The 16326-nt window shown below is 42.4% G+C and overlaps 1 protein-coding gene across 2 annotated transcripts in view; it reads left to right on the top strand.

Moving 5' to 3' along the window:
- The window catches only part of TMC6 (transmembrane channel like 6), a 50752-nt gene that overhangs the window by 29090 nt on the left and 5336 nt on the right, over positions 1-16326 (top strand). For both annotated transcript variants that reach the window (XM_075845442.1, XM_075845443.1), the window contains 7 exons: positions 383-538; positions 3348-3520; positions 3620-3701; positions 4317-4414; positions 6252-6347; positions 8729-8804; positions 14710-14843. In XM_075845442.1, the coding sequence (XP_075701557.1) occupies positions 383-538; positions 3348-3520; positions 3620-3701; positions 4317-4414; positions 6252-6347; positions 8729-8804; positions 14710-14843 (815 nt within the window). The remainder of the gene's footprint in view (positions 1-382; positions 539-3347; positions 3521-3619; positions 3702-4316; positions 4415-6251; positions 6348-8728; positions 8805-14709; positions 14844-16326) is intronic.

The raw sequence follows: 16326 nt of genomic DNA, 5'->3' as shown, positions 1-16326 counted from the left end.
TTATCCGAGGGCGACCTGAGCACCAATATAATAAGGATATAATAGTCTGGGCAGCAGTGTCATTTTCAAAATGTTTATTCTTCCAAACCAAGAAATTCCTGTTTATTCCAGGTGTTCAGGTCTTTATGGAAGGACGTGCAGTTTTTTTAAACTAAATTTAACAGTCGATACAAAATAGACTCTGGTGCGAAGTTTTGCTAAAGCTGCAATCTCTCTGGTGTTACTGGGGCAAAAACGCTTATCTGGCCCCTAAGCCGCTGGTTGGCGAGTACTGGTTTAAAGTCTTCTCACTTTGAAACATTACATATAGAAATAATAATGTATTATTAAATCCATTATCTTAGATTATTGTTTTATGAATTTTTTATGAATGTTTTTTTAGGAGTTATTGAGTGAGCGTCGCCCGAATCGGCAGAATCATGACTTCCGGAAGAGGCTGCAGCATGTGTGTGTCCTGATCTTCTCATGGATGTTGTGTGTGGGCAGTTGGTTGGGTTCTGCATTGGCAGTGCACATCCTTTCAGAACACTTACACAAGGTCAGTGCTGCATCCTAGTATCTGGGTAATATCAGCTCTACGCATATGGTTCGCATGGAGTTGAAACATGAGATAATTTATAGTAGTACATCCTGGGTTTGTAGTAGATGACCTTTTCTAATATGAGCAATGGTGAAACCGGCTAGAGCACTTTCTATGAACCTGGAGATTGACAGAATTGGAAAGTAAATAATAAAAAAAACATCTTCCGGGACTGGTGAGTGTGATACAGAAAAATAGTGAACTGCATAGTGTACAGTATAAGGGTACCCACACATGTAGCATATTTTCTGCAACATTTCTGCGCTTCTTGCGAATTTTGCCTCAGATTTTACCACTGCTACATTGAAAAAGGTGAAATCAGCAGTGAACATCTAGTACAGAATGAGCATGCTGTAGCTTAGAAAATCTGTAGCATCTTCTGATTTTCATGCGGAAAATATTCAGCAGCATATGGATGAGATTTATTAAATCTCTTCCACTTCCCTACAACAGTCTTCCGCTACGGATTTTCTGCCCGCCAATCCGCAACAAATCCGTTACGTGTGTCGGGGGCCTAGCGATGTACAAACATGTACCAAACTGGTAATGCCCTATCTCGCTGTGTAGAATACCTCCTTACACATAAACCTCAATGATACTAAAACTTTTAGAGGCAATTGTGTCTCTTTTTAAACCTATGTAATAGTACAAGCAAATATAAGAAATTTTGTAATATATTTTATTAGAGAAAAATGCTTCTTTCTCTACTTATTAGGCACTTTTCCCCCAGCCCACTGCCTCCTGTACTAATCATTCACTGCTAAAAACCTACTAAATAGACCAGACTGACTGAATCAGCTCACTAAAGGATCAGGTTACTTGCTGCCCATAGAAGTATATTGAGAATCGAGGAGGAGGAGGGGGCAAGAGCAGAATGAGAGCGAGGCAGAGAGAGACACCGCTGCAGCTTATAGTAAGAGTTCTTTCACTCCAGTGCGGATTCACTGCTACACTGTTCATTACCGCTGAAGGGAAAACTGCTAAAAAATGTAGTATACAAATTATATAATGGTCAGAAATAGCGTTATTCCATATGTATACACAAATGACAGCTTATTCTGAAATGTCACCGGAAAGGTTAGGTACACGTAAAATATGGAGATTTGAAAGGTCCTGAAATAGTTAGATCTATGTGCATTATAGTAATAATGTCAAAAGATTACTTTTAGGTAGATTTACCTTTTTTAGTTTTGGAATTTGCACATTTCCTATTTTCAGTCATGAGCATGGTGCACTATGAGGTATATTCCCAGACCTATGCAGAATATAGATGTACAGCACTGTGCAAAAATCAGAGACCACTCTTTGCTTTTTCATTTCCATTTCCATTCACTACACCAAAGGGTATTGAGGGTTGTTTGGGCACAAGGCGGTTTTTCATACTGATGACCTATTCACAACATAGGTCATCAGTATATGATCGGTGGGGGTCTGACACTCGTACCCCAAACCGATCAGCTGTTCCGGCTGCTTCCGGGGATCGGATGTTATGTCGTGGCCAGTGTCAGAAGCAGATGGCTGTCATGAAGGGTCTGTGGACCCACTGGGCCGTACCGCCATGGCGGTAAGGCAGCTGGCCAACAGGGAGCAGGTGATAGTGTATAGTTCTTACAGGTACCTGTGGCAGCTCAGACAGCGGCATGGCAGGCTCGGCTTGGACTAAGTAGCAGGCGGACGTCAGGCGATGTGAAGCAGGTCAGACGTGGATGCAGCACGACACGACTTTGGCACGGCTTCGTGCTAAACCAGGAAGGTATGGATTACTAGGAACAGGAACTGGAAACAAGTATAGGGACTGGGACTGGAACAGGAAACAACTAGGAGGCCATCACATAGACAAACTTAGGGGACACAACAACGCTCAGGCATAGAACTAGGGGGCTGGACCCCTCTTATAGTCCAGGGTACTCCCAAGTTAAAGTTCATCCATGAGGTCCGGGATCCGGCAGAGGTGAATGGATGCGAGCGCTGGCGTCTCCTGAGGAGGAGGCTGGGGCCAGCGCTTGCCGACTCGTGACTGCGGCTGTCGGGGAGGTTGGAGCTGACAGCCCGCAGCCACGGACATTACAATGGCTCCATACACTCTATAGCGGCAGCACGGCCGCTATACTGTGACTGGAGCCACCCGCTTCCGGCAAGGATGTCCGGTGCCTGGAAGCAGCCGAAACAGCTGATCAGTCCGGGTGTCGGAACCCCACCGACCGTGTACTGATGACCTATACACAAGATAGGTCATCCGTATGAAAAACCGACCCGTGCCTGGACAACTCCTTTAAGTGGACCTGGAAGACCACCAAAACATTCACCATCAGATAAACCCGATTACCGTGCACGCTTGTCTGAGAGATGGGAAAAACCTACAAGTGATTTCTGTCCGTCCTCCCACTGTAAGAAGACTACTCAGCGCTATGGGTCTGATAGCATGTGGAGCTGTCGAGAAGACTTTACTGAGAAAAGCAAATAAACATGAAAAAAGAACATTTGCACTAGAGAATGGAAAACCAGTGTACGTGAGAGGTAATGGAAGGTTTTCTGGACTGATGGGTATAAATCTCAGATCTTTGGAAGTAACATGAGGCATTATATATGCCACTGAAGCAAAAAAAAGGCTCTTCCCATTATGTCCACAACCAGCAGTCCAGCACAGTGAAGGTTTAATGTTGAACATCCGCAGTCAGTTTTTTTGATTTAAGGTGCTTGTGAATACACCCAAAGTGAAAAATGTTCCTACTGATGAAGTTCTTCCTGTTTTTTTTTTTTTATGCAGGATCATCAAAAACGACTGCGAACAGGAGGCGAACCAGAAGTCGAGGCGATGCTGTTGCCGCTGCCATTGGCTGTGTGTCTATGTAACCTGCTACTACCGTACATGTATCATGCTCTGGGGCTGTGGGAGAGGCTGGACTCCCCCATACTAGAAGTCTATATTGCTATTTGCAGGTTACAGACCATCCAATATATATTCTCACTGTTATCCTATCTATAGTACCACTCACTTCCAATCTAAACTCCCTCTTCTGTTACTATCCTTTCTTGTAGAAATCTTCTACTGAAGATAGTAATCCTCGGTGTGCTGTGTTATCATTGGTTAATACGAAAAGCAAAATACATGGAGAATAAGGTATAACTTGAAATGGCGCTGAGAGATGTTTCCATCAGGAGTTTGCATTGTCACCTCCTCTATATTTGTGTATGTTGTTTAAACAATCACTTTAGAACAATGGAAAATTGTTCCCTTGGTTGTAACAGATTTGAGACTTTACTGTTACAATCCCAGCATGTGATTAGCAACGAACAACTGAGAAAAATTATAAAACCTGTTTTCTGCTTTACTACAAAAACATGTCACTCTGTTCATAAAGGCTGTGAAAACGAGTGCCAATCAACGATCATTGATCGGCGCTCGTTTTCTCCTTTCACATGGAGCAATGATCAGTACTATGTGGGGACGATCGTCCTTACTACGATCGCTCGTCCCCATACATTTCCATTATGTTTGCAGCACATGTCCCTGTTCACACAGGTAGATGTGCTGCCGACAACGATAATATTTCTTGCTGCATAAACGATACGATCAGTGGATGAACGAGCGTTTGCCACAGGGCAATGATCCGGAACGAGCGCCCACATGAACTCTCGTTTGCCTGATTATTCGCCCATCTAAAAGCTTCTATTGTCTGCAACTTTCTTGCAACTCTTCTCTGATATCTCCCATATTTTTGCTAATCTTATTCAGTGCTGGGAGACGTTTGTTGGACAGGAACTGTTTCGCTTTGTGATCATGGACCTCATTTTCACTCTGCTGGACACTTTGTTTGGAGAGCTACTTTGGAGGTAAATATAGTGTATATGACCTTTTTTTTTTTTTATCTTGCCTAACCTGTGAACGGCATTTTAGAGATTTGTTTTGCAGCAACCACATGGATATAAGACAACTCAGTCAGAAAACTATTTCCATGGGAGAGTTTTGTGGACATGCTCTGTGACCTGGGGAGTTAGAAGTGATCTGCTCCCAACACCTCTTGTTAATGGTGGTGATTGTCTCATAAAAGGGGTGTTACTTTTCATTGTAAGACTAGGGCTACACAGTGACTTTGGCCACGACACTAATCGTGCGGCGAAAGATCGTTGTGTCACCCTGCCTACAAAACTTTGCAGGTGATGAAAGTCAATGCGGTCGCTTTGTGACTGTGTACTCGCGTTTGCGGCAACTTGTGAGCCGAATCCTGCCTCTAATAATAAGATGCCTGTTGAGGAGTGATCGCTACAAAACAGGAAGTGTCAGCCCAGGACTGTACATACCTTGCCTGAGCGTTGGCAGCCCAGTGCCTAGGGCGGCGCTTAGGGGGAGGCAGCATGGGTTTAGAATTAGATAAAATAAATATATATATATATGTGTGTGTGTGTATGTGTGTGTGTATATATATATATATATATATATATATACATATAGTATATTATTATTTACACAAGGTCCTGACGCTAATCCAGTGTGAAGACCTCGTGTGTAGCAGCAATGCAGCGGCGCTCTAAACTACAGAGAATATGGAATCCGTGTTTCTATTTTTCATCTCATTTAATTTAAAGGACAGATCTGGGGTCTGATTTAATTATAGGGTAACTAAATGTTGAACATAGTGACATGTCAGAAGTTTTGATCACCGGGGTCTGAGCACCGAGACCTCCAACAGTCGCTAAAATGAAGTGGCAGGCGTGAGCGCTGAGCCGCTTGCTTTCTGTTCGGCTTTTCTCGGAAAGCCGAGCAGTTGGTGTATGGACTCAATAGAAAGTCTGAGCCCATACACCGCTATAATCGGCATTCCGAGAAAAGCCGAACAGAAACTAAACGGCTCAGCGCTCACACCAGCGCTTCTGCCGCTTCGTTTTAGCGATTGGTGGGGGTCTCAGCGCTCGGATCCCCACCAATCAAAACTTCTGAAATGTTGCTATGACATGTCAGAAGTTTGTTGAAAGTTGAATTACCCTTTAAGAGGTTGGATCTTGCGTGGTGTTATTTAGTTACTGTATGATGGTATTCAGTTTCGGTATGGCGGTGTTGTTAAGTAACTGGATAGTGGTATTATTTAGTCATGGTATGGTAGTAACACTGTATTTATTATTATTGAGGGAAGGCCTAATCTATTTATAAAGATTCCATTACATAATGAAAGGTGTTTCACTGTTCTAATATTCTTATTTTTTTAAATTCATTACCATTTTGTTAAGATCTCTGCTTGTTGTTAGCTACTGGAAACTTTCATTGTTTACATTGAGAGGCTATAAATCCATCAAACCCTAATCCTTCTCAAACAACTATAGGTTCCATGTTGGTAAGAGCTACCAGCCAAAAGTCAAGGGCATAAGAGATTGGTGCTGTCGTGTTGTAGGTCACGGAGAAATATTGAGTGTGAGTGGGACTATGTAAGGGAAGCTTTTCAACCTCTGAATGTAAACAATAAAGGTTTCTATTCACTGAAAGTAAGCACCTGTCTTAGCATTGGTGAGGGATTAAAACAAAATAACACTGTTTCTTTACTTTTCATCATGCAGTGAATAAGATCTCTTTACATAAGACTTTAAAACTGGGCCTCATTTGAGACCTTGATCCAAAACCCATCTCCCCCTCCTCTGTAATGTTTGCTCACACATCCCTTCTTATCATATGTGACAGGTTAATTCTGCAGAAGAAGCGGAAACAAAAGTGTCGGACAGAGTTTGACATTGCTCGAAATGTTCTTGAGCTGATCTATGGACAAACACTGGCGTGGTGAGATTGTCTGTCTGTCTGTCATGTGCAATGTCCTGGGTATGATTGGTTTAAAGTGATTATTTTAATATAATTTGCTGCCCAAGCTGAAGGCTTCTGGTGTGAGGAGTTACTAGGACAAACTACAAAAATAACAACTTTTTTTTAAATATTCCAACAAATCTATCAATTATACTGTTTTCTAAGGCCCCATGCACACGGACGTAAAAATTGCCCAATAGTTTTCTAGCTAGTTATGAAAATGGGAGGAGGGGGCCACGTCGTGTTTTTTTTTTTTTTAAATGAATAAATTGTCGAAAACTACATGCGGTCCCCCTCCCATTTTCATAACCATTCAGATACACCATGGCAGCTGCAGCCTAGCATTACCAGGGTGGGAAGGTCATTGTTTTTGGCCCTTCCTGGCCTAATAATACCAGCCTGCGGCTGCCCCAGTGCCCGACTATCACTACTGATGTAGATCAAATCTGTGTCACTCTGCAGGTTGTCTGGGTGCTGTAGGTAGGGTTCCCACCCTGTAGATACTTGCAATGAAAAACTCAAGCACTCCTTCGGTTGAAATATGCAAAATAGGTTTATTTTAAATAAGGCAATATAAGAGAAAAGGCGTAATGTTTCGGCCACAATCCGGCCTTTATCAAACTCTATTTCCGCTGGTCAATAGAAAAAACCTTATAGGAAATTACGCTGTGAAGATGGGTAGCTTGTACCATACCATACGCTTTACGCGCCAAAGAATTGACAAGACATTTTTTTCCGCAAGGCGTTTTTTTAGGGTTTCGGAGCTGGCAGCTTTTCCTGCTAGTCTCCCTTCTTCATCATTCATTAGGATGGGATGGGGTTGCAGCCTGTTTCTATTTTTAATTTTTTTATTTACCCAAGTTTTCCTGTTAATATAATAGGGGCCACAGGTTTAGGCCCTAATACGTTATTATCATGTTGGCCGCGTGTCTCCTTGTTTACACAGGGAGATGTGCTGCCGACAACGATAATATTTCAGTTTTTAAAACGTAACGATTAGCAGATGAACTACCGTTTACGCCTAAGTAGGTCATTTGTTGAGTCCAAAACCCGGTCATTTACTAGCGTCTAGAACACGGTGTCAAATAAGTCGAACACTTGCACCATACCCAAACATTAATAAAGTTTCTGAATTTGACACTGTCCCTATCCTGTCTGTACCTGACGGGATAGCGCAAAATCTGCTAGCTGCTTCTCTATCTATACCAATTATACTCTGCAGTGCATTTTGTTTGCATAAGGGGTCCGCTTGAGTAAACAAATTTTAATTTTCATGCAATTTTTACTTAGAATTACTGTTTGATGCAAAGTTGCATGGAGGTGGTTGTGTGTATAAATTATTAAGTTGTATTTTTTATACACAGTATGCTGTGCCCTCCCAAAAAAATTAATAAATTATTGTTCAGTAGCTGTTAACCGTGTGCAGTATATATATCTAACACATTTGTGGACGATAGTCAAAGATTGCATGGCCTCTGTTTCAGCGTTTTTGAGAGCAAAAGCTCCTGTTGATGAAAACATTTGTGGTATGTATGAACTTTGCACACCTTGATCTGTTATTATTACATTGTTTCTGTAACTTCTTTGTGAGTTTTAGCCACACATGTATGTTTCAATTCACTGTAAAAAAAAAAAAGATTTCTGTTTGTCACAAAGTTGCATGACGGTGCACATGGCTACCAACCGTAAGACAACTGCAGTCGTCAGGTTGTCTGCTTTCAGGAAATACATATGGTTTGGGGAATGCACTCCCTTTCAAAAGTGTATAATCCCTGTAATTTATAGGTTGGCACTTTCTTTACATCTTTGAGCTTAAAAACCGATTTGTTGCATCTTCAATTCTGGTGATTTTATGAAGATATGTGCATGTAGATATAGGCATGAGTGGTATGTATGAACTCTGCACATATTGAACTTTTATTTCTGGGACGTGTGGTGCATCTAATTTTCCGCTTGGATCACACTTTTAGCTATAAATATGCATTACAATTTGACACGTAATTGCATGACCGTGCTAGAAGGTAGAAAAGTGCTGAGTGCCCGTTTTGACAATGTGCCAGGTGTCTAATTTTAGTAAATATATAGGTTTGGGGGTTTAGTATTTATTTTTTATTTTGTCATTTTTAGGTTTTATTTGTACATGTCAAAAGTAGGAAAATTGTCTTGGCAGCGAGAGGGTTAAATATGGTGCGAATATTGTAAAATTATTGTGTTGTTTTTTGTTTTTTTTTATATAGTTTAAATAAAGTCAATGTGTAACCCAGTATAACGTCAATGACCTGACAGTACGGTCCCATTCACATTAGCCACCGATTATTCGTATCCATGTATCTTATTCATGTGTCTTATCTCTTTGACAGGCTGGGTGTTATGTTTTGCCCCATCATCCCTGTTGTGCAGACTCTGAAATTGCTTCTGTTGTTCTATGTAAAAAAGGTGAGGTGCATTTGGAAATATTAATTACAGAGCACTCTGTCCTTTTACACCAACCAATTTGGGCCGTAACAATGAGCGCCGATCAACGAGACAGCTCGTTGATCGTCGCTCAATTGCTCCTCTCACAAGGACCTATGTATGGGGACAATTGCTTGTTACTACGATCGCTCCCATGCTTTTCCAACATGTTTACACAGGGAGATGAGCTGCCGACAAAGTTAATAATTAAACTATACAATCAGCCAATGAACAAGCGTTTGCTCGTTCATCGGCTGATCGTTGCTCTGTTTACACAGGGCAATGATCGGGAACGAGCGTTCATTTGAATGCTCGTTTGCCCGTTCGTTGGCCAGTGTAAAAGGGCCTATATATATTCTCTGATATGGGCCGTAAAAACAAGCGCGATCAATGAGACTACTCGTTGATCGTCACTCGTTATCTCCTTCCACAAGGAACAATGATTTGGGACGAGCGATCATTACTGATTTCATTGATTTCTGTCATGTCAGCAGCATAGCTCCCGGTTTACACAGGCAGATGTGCTGCCGACAACGATAATATTTAAGATTTGTTTGCCTTCTCATTGGACCGTGTTAAAGGGCCTCAACTACATATAGTCGCCCAATTGCAATTTCATTACATTACAAAAAGATGAAGTCCCAATCTGGTATAAATAGAGCAGCTGCTTCTTGAACCGAATTCTCATATTTTGAAGAGAATTGAATACAATTTACCATTTATAGTAAATCAGAAACTGATGGAAACTATCATTCTGTCAGCATGTTCAATCAGTAAGTGACAATTTACCAAGAAGCTAATTGAAAAGTGACAACCAATAGGACCGCACTTCCTGATGTCATAAAAATGGCTGCGAACAAAAAAAATGATTTAACCTCGAACTCCTTATTTCCTTATAAATGGCAACTCCTCTGTTTTGGGTGGAAAATCTCTTTAGCCGGTTAAGGACTAGGCTGTTTTACAGCTAAATGACCAGAGCAAATTTCACAATTTTGCTATGCGCTTCTTTAGATGACTATAACTCAGCAGGTGAATAAAGTTCATCTTTGAATTTTACACTCTTTTTAAAGGACAGATAGGGCTTTGTTTTAGTGGCATTTGTCAGTATATATCATTTTTTTTTTTTTCTCTAAAGTGGGCAAAATTGGAAAAAAATGCAAGAATTTAACAATTGCGTCGGTTTATGCTAGCATTTTTCACACACGGTATAGACCACGGCCAAAATTCATCTCCTTTCACATTCTTCCACTTCTCCCGTGCATGGGGATACCAAATATGTGTGCCTTATTCGCTGTGCGGGCATGTGCCAGGGCTTGGCATAAAAGGAGGCTTTTTGGCCTTTTCGGTCCAGGAATTTTGCATTTGATTTTATAGCCGCATACTGTTTTCTGGGGGGCCTAATGCTGCTGAAACATTAGAAACACCCCATAAATGACTTCATTCACACAAGTAGACCCCACAAGGTTTCCTTCAAGGGGTTAATCATATTTTTAGCAAGTCCAGTTATCTTCTGAAAGTTTCTTGAATAAGATGGAACAAAATAAAATCAGCACTTTTTTAGCAAATGCGTCAGTTTAGGCTAGTATTTTTCACACACGGTATAGACCACGGTCAAAATTAATCTCCTTTCACATTCTTCCACTTCTCCCGTGCATGGGGATACCAAATATGTGTGCCTTATTGACAGTGCGGGCATGTGCCAGGGCTTGGCATAAAAGGAGTCTTTTTGGTCCAGGAATTCTGCATTTGATTTTATAGCCGCATACTGTTTTCTGGGGGGCCTAATGCTGCTGAAACATTAGAAACACCCCATAAATGACTTCATTCACACAAGTAGACCCCACAAGGTTTCCTTCAAGGGGTTTATCATATTTTTAGACAGTCCAGTTTTCTTCTGAAAGTTTCTTGAATAAGATGGATCAAAATAAAATTAGCAATTTTTTAGCAAATGCGTCAGTTTATACCAGCATTTTTCACACACGGTATAGACCACGGTCAAAATTAATCTCCGTTCACATTCTGCCACTTCTCCCGTGCACGGGGATACCAAATATGTGTGTCTTATTTATCACATAGAGATGTAGGAGGGCGGAGGATAGAAGAAGATTATTTCACAAATCGCTTTTTTTCAAAGCTGGTTTTACAAAACTCAACAGAGTTTCTATAACACTTCCAAAATATCTGCTCTTGAAGCAGAAATCTCAAAATATTCATCTAGGGGTATAATGGGAATTTATTTTTTGGGGTTTTCTAAAATAAGAAATTGCAGGTTAATGCAAACGGAGCTCTCCAGCAGATGAACTTTAGAGAATATGCAAACATGACATCCACCCCCCACCCACCCATTCCCTCCCTCACCCTTGGAGTAAAATCAGGGGAAAAATAAAAAAGTAATGTAGGGCAAATATATTTTCAACAAATTAACTAAAATCTAATAATTCAGAACAGTGTGGTATTTTTTAAAACATGGCTCAATGCACAGGCCTGGTTGCGAGGGACATGAGGGACAGAAATATCGGGAATCTTTGCGGTGCCCGTCTTTTCTGCAGACGCGGCACTTTTTCTGGGGGTTGCTTCTGGTTGCTGTTGGGGGAATCCGACTGATGAAGTGTCTTTCAGTCAGTCGCGTGACATCCTCAGACTGGGGGCATTCTCGGGTGTCCTGAACATCAAAAATGAGGCCTTCAATAATTTTTTCCTGGAAATCCAGGTATGTGTCTCTGCCTCTGTTTTTTTTGTAGAGCGCAGATGAGTTGTGGATTTGCCACCTGTAACAAATAAATGGGCACCTTTTTGTACCAGGTTTTAGTTTTGCGTTTTACTAAATAGGGCTGTAAAACCTGGTCGCTTAAATCCACCCCCCCCCCATGTACTTGTTATATTCGGACACGCTCACTGGTTTGTGCTTGCCCCCCCTTTCCCTCACTGCCACTGTTCCTGCGGTATGAATCGTGCTTAGCACATACACGTCTTTGCGATCCCTGAACTTGACCGCCAGCAATTCCTCAGATGCATAAGCACAGGAGTCCCCCTTTACCATGCGCTTCCCCACTAATTGCTGTGGAAAACCAATTCGGTTTTTGCGCATGGTACCACATGCCCCAGTCCTTGCAGCATGCAAATGCCTAAAGAGGGGCACACTCGAATAAAAATTATCACAGTACAGGTGGTACCCCTTGTGAAGCAGAGGCTGCATTATCTCCCACACGATCTTACTGATGGTGGAAAGATCAGGGGGGCATCCAGGAACATTTATTGTGCGGTCCCGCCCTTCATAAATCCTGAAGGCGGTGGTATATCCTGACCCGCTTTCACACAATTTGTAGAGCTTAACGCCATATCTTGCCCTTTTGGAAGGTAGATATTGGCGAAAGCTAAGTCTGCCATGAAAGTTGAGGAGGGATTCGTCCACACTTACATTCTGCTCAGGGGTGTAGAGTTGCAGAAATAAATTATTCAGGGAATTTATTAGCGGTCTTATTTTGAACAACCGATCCCGGTTTGCATCGGTACTTGGGGGGGCCTGTGCGTTGTCATTGAAGTGGAGGAACCTCATTATTGTCTCATAACGAGACCTGGGCATTACTGCAGAATATACTGGGGTGGCTTGGGCGGGTCTTGTTGACCAGTAAGACCTAATGGAGGGCTTTTTGACAATACCCATATTTAGGGTGAGCCCCAAAAATTTTTTTAATTCCTGCAAATTGGTGGGCATCCAATCTCTGGCATGGGTGGATGAAGGTTTCTGCCTTAATATATTGCGTGGCATATAAATTTGTTTCGTGGACAATCTGATTTAGGATGTCGTCCGTTATAAATAAATGGAAGTAATCCATTTGGACAAAATTTGTATTGTCCACGGTTATGCCAGGAGTGGCCGTAAATCCGTGGATTCTAGGCCCAAAAGATGGGGCAGGTGCCCATACAAGAGCCTGGACTGGAGGGACCAGGCTGTCCCGTGCTACAGCGCTACTTGGCCCTGCGCTTTCATGTTCTGCAGTTTCGACTGCATCAGGGACAACGTCCCCTGAAGATGAACCTGAAGTGACGCTGTCATCGTCACTACCTAAAACAGGTTCCATCTCGGACGCCATCTCTGATGCGGTCTCCGACTCAGACCACAGCATGGCGTATGCCTCCTCGGCGCTAAACAACTTCCTCGCCATAACGTAACTAACACTAACACTAACTAAACAAATTTTATTTTTTTATTTTTTTTTTATAAAACACACAAACTAACTGCTATATATATCTACACTACCGCTAACAAAAAAATAAACCGCTATTGCTATATATATTATATATATGTGGATATATATAATTATATACTCCCTACCTGCCTATTCTAATAGAATAAAAGAAAGAAAGGTAGATAGATAGAAAAAAAGATAGATGGATAGATAGATTGTATAGATAGATAGAAATCTATCTATACAGAGAATGTTTTAGAGTGTAACTGTATTTTTTTGTAACTGTAACTGTAATCTTCTGGCAGCAATTCTCCCGAGTCTCTTCTTCTCCTCAAACTGAAACAATGTTTGAGGAGAAGAAAAGAGGCAGGAGATTTACTGCCAGAAAAGTCAAAATAAAACAAATGTGGTCGCTGTGATAGGTTTTCACAGCGACCACATGATCAGGGACCATCAGATTGGTCCCTAATACTCTGCCCAGTGCCCAGAGCTGTTGGTAACAGCGTGGGCACAGGGCTGTGTGCACGCGATCGCGTGCACACTGTTTTATAAGCAGGAATGCATGTGATCGCTGTGATTGGTTGTCACAGCGACCACATGTTCAGGGACCATCAGATTGGTCCCTGATACTCTGCCCAGTGCCCAGAGCTGTTGGTAACAGCGAGGGCACAGGGCTGTGTGCACGCGATCGCGTGCACACTGTTTTCTATGCAGAAATGCATGTGATCGCTGTGATTGGTTGTCACAGCGATCACATGTTCAGGGGTCAAAAGATTGACCCCTGACATTCTGCCCAGTGCCCATGGCTGTTAGCAACAGCCAGGGCATAGAGCTGTGTGCACGCGATCGCGCGTGCACAGTCTCTGAAGTGCGGCCGTATATATACTATACGCCGGACTTTAGAGACCCTGACCGCTGGCCGTATATTTACGGCCAGCGGTCGGGAACCTGTTAATCCTGGTATATAGCATGTACATTAGGTCATTGGGGGGTTATCTAAATAAAGGATCAGGCATCAAATTCTTTTCTTTCCACCAACATCTGCTGTTGGAGAGTTGTGTGCACATTAGATCGTCAGCTAAATCCACCACAATTAGCAGGTTTGGTAGAGTTCTGTCTAATGTGTATGGGCACCTTTAGACCATTACATAGTTACCAAGGGGTTCTCTGGGACTTAGGATCGGTCATCAATATCAGATCGGTAGCAGTCTGATTCCCGGCACCCCTGCTGATCAGCTGATTAAAGGGATTGCGGCGTTCATGGCCCCGGCCCCTTCACATTTTACCAGGCGCAGCACCGCGCACTTCTGTCGCGGCTGTGCCTGGGATTGCAGTTCTCTGCAACTTGGTCCAATTCATTTGAATGGGACCGGAACTAATTCCAGGCCCTGCCGATACAGAAGTGTAAAGCGCTGTGCTTGGTATACTGTTTGTCGCCACGGCCCTTCAGTCAGCGGATCGATGGTGGTGCCTACCGATCTCCTATTGATGACCTATCCTAAGGATAGGTCATCAATATAAATGTCCCGGAGTGTTGTGTATATTTTAAAAGGTCTATTGTAGTGACAGATTTTTTTTTAAACATGTTCGGTATTTTACATTTTATGTATATGCACATTGGTTTAGTTATCCCTGAAGATTTTATTAACAAAGACGGATCATGTGAAATATATATTCTGTCTTTATTTTTTTTATAGGCCAGTTTGATGAGGAACTGTCGTTCCCCAAGCAAACCCTGGAGAGCTTCACATATGAGCACTGCGTTCCTCACGCTGCTGTGTTTCCCCTCCTTCTTAGGGGCCTCCGTGTTCCTTTCATACACAGTGTGGTCGTAAGTAGTAGTGGTGGTGGTGGGGGGCGAAGAGTTAAAGAGGATCTGTCACTAGTTTAGTAATGCCCCATCTCCTAGCTAATCTAATAGGCGCTGTCACACTGATAATTCTAGTAGAAATTGTGTCCCAAAAAGATTGTTTTAAGTTATGAGCTTATTTCTAAATATGCAAATGAGGCTATACTAAACAAGTGGGCGTCAACACAAGTGATTCTCCGGAGGTGGAGCCTCCTCACAGCCTCTGATGCCGTCCTATCAGCATGAAGCTGCTTCACACAGTGTGAGAGACTGAGGGTGGAGGGAAGGGGATCACTTCAAACAGCCATATATCGGGCTGTAACACCAAGAACAGCTGTTCATATGAAAGATGAGATTCTGATCTTTCATATGCCACCCGGATCGCTGTATACTAGATGATCACACTGTGTTGCTGGGCAGGGAAGGGGGAAGCTGTATGCTAATTGGACGGCGTTATACAGAAAACATTACACCGCCCAGAGTGAAAAGAAAGTCACCTCCTATTTGGCAAGTATAGCCACATTCGCATATTTAGAAAAATGCTCATAACCTTGCAAATAATGAATGTTTTTGGAAAAAAAAACACTAGTTATCAGCATCATAGCGACTATTAGATTATTTAGGAGATAAGGAATTAATAAATTGGTGACAGATCCTCTTTAATGGAACAATTCTTGTCACACAGCAATGTATGTCATAATCTTCAGATATAAAGCAGAAGGTGTCTCAATAAATGGGTTGTGCAAGGCAAGAGTCGCTGCGTGTTAGAGGCTCCCTCCTTCTCTGATGTCTGTAATAGGGTATATCAACTGAGGCATAGTATAGGGGAGCATAAAGCCGGTCAAATCTGGATTTCAGTAATATTAGTTATACCGGGTTGTTTTCTCCATTCATATCAATAGCTGCTTATGAATTTCTGAAGATCAATCAGTGTGTTTTGTGCAACTTCATAATTCATTTTTATTAAAAATAATTTTTACGTCTTGAGATACAGCTGCTTTGTATCCTGTACACGGAGCAGCTGTATCAGGCGCTAAGACCTGAATTTGTCAGGTCCACGGGACTGATGGGTTCAGTGTCAGCAGAGACACGCTGGATCCACCTTATCCATCACATCTAAGTTATGAACTTTTTTTTTTTTAAATCCACACACCTCCTGGCGTCCTCTAGATTTCAGTGCTGTAACGTTACATTTTTTGGGCCCTCCCGTTGTCCCGCTACGGCCCCTGCTCCGCTTGGCGCCTAATATACTAATTTTGAGTAAATGTACAGGGAGGAGGAGACCTCCTCTCTCCTCAGTAGGCGTTGCCTCCTGCATTACTGTGACAGTGTCCAATCAGAGCAGACACCCTCACAGTGATGCAGAAGACCCGCTCTGATTGGACAGCATCACAGCGATGCAGGAGGCAACCCCTACTGAGGAGAGATGAGGTCCCCTCCTCCCTGTTTCTTTGCTCAAAATTAG

The sequence above is a fragment of the Rhinoderma darwinii genome, chromosome 13 (assembly GCF_050947455.1).
Source record: "Rhinoderma darwinii isolate aRhiDar2 chromosome 13, aRhiDar2.hap1, whole genome shotgun sequence".
Taxonomy (NCBI): Eukaryota; Metazoa; Chordata; class Amphibia; order Anura; family Rhinodermatidae; genus Rhinoderma; species Rhinoderma darwinii.
Note: the sequence above shows the minus strand (reverse complement) of the source record. Positions and strands in the feature narration are given on the sequence as shown.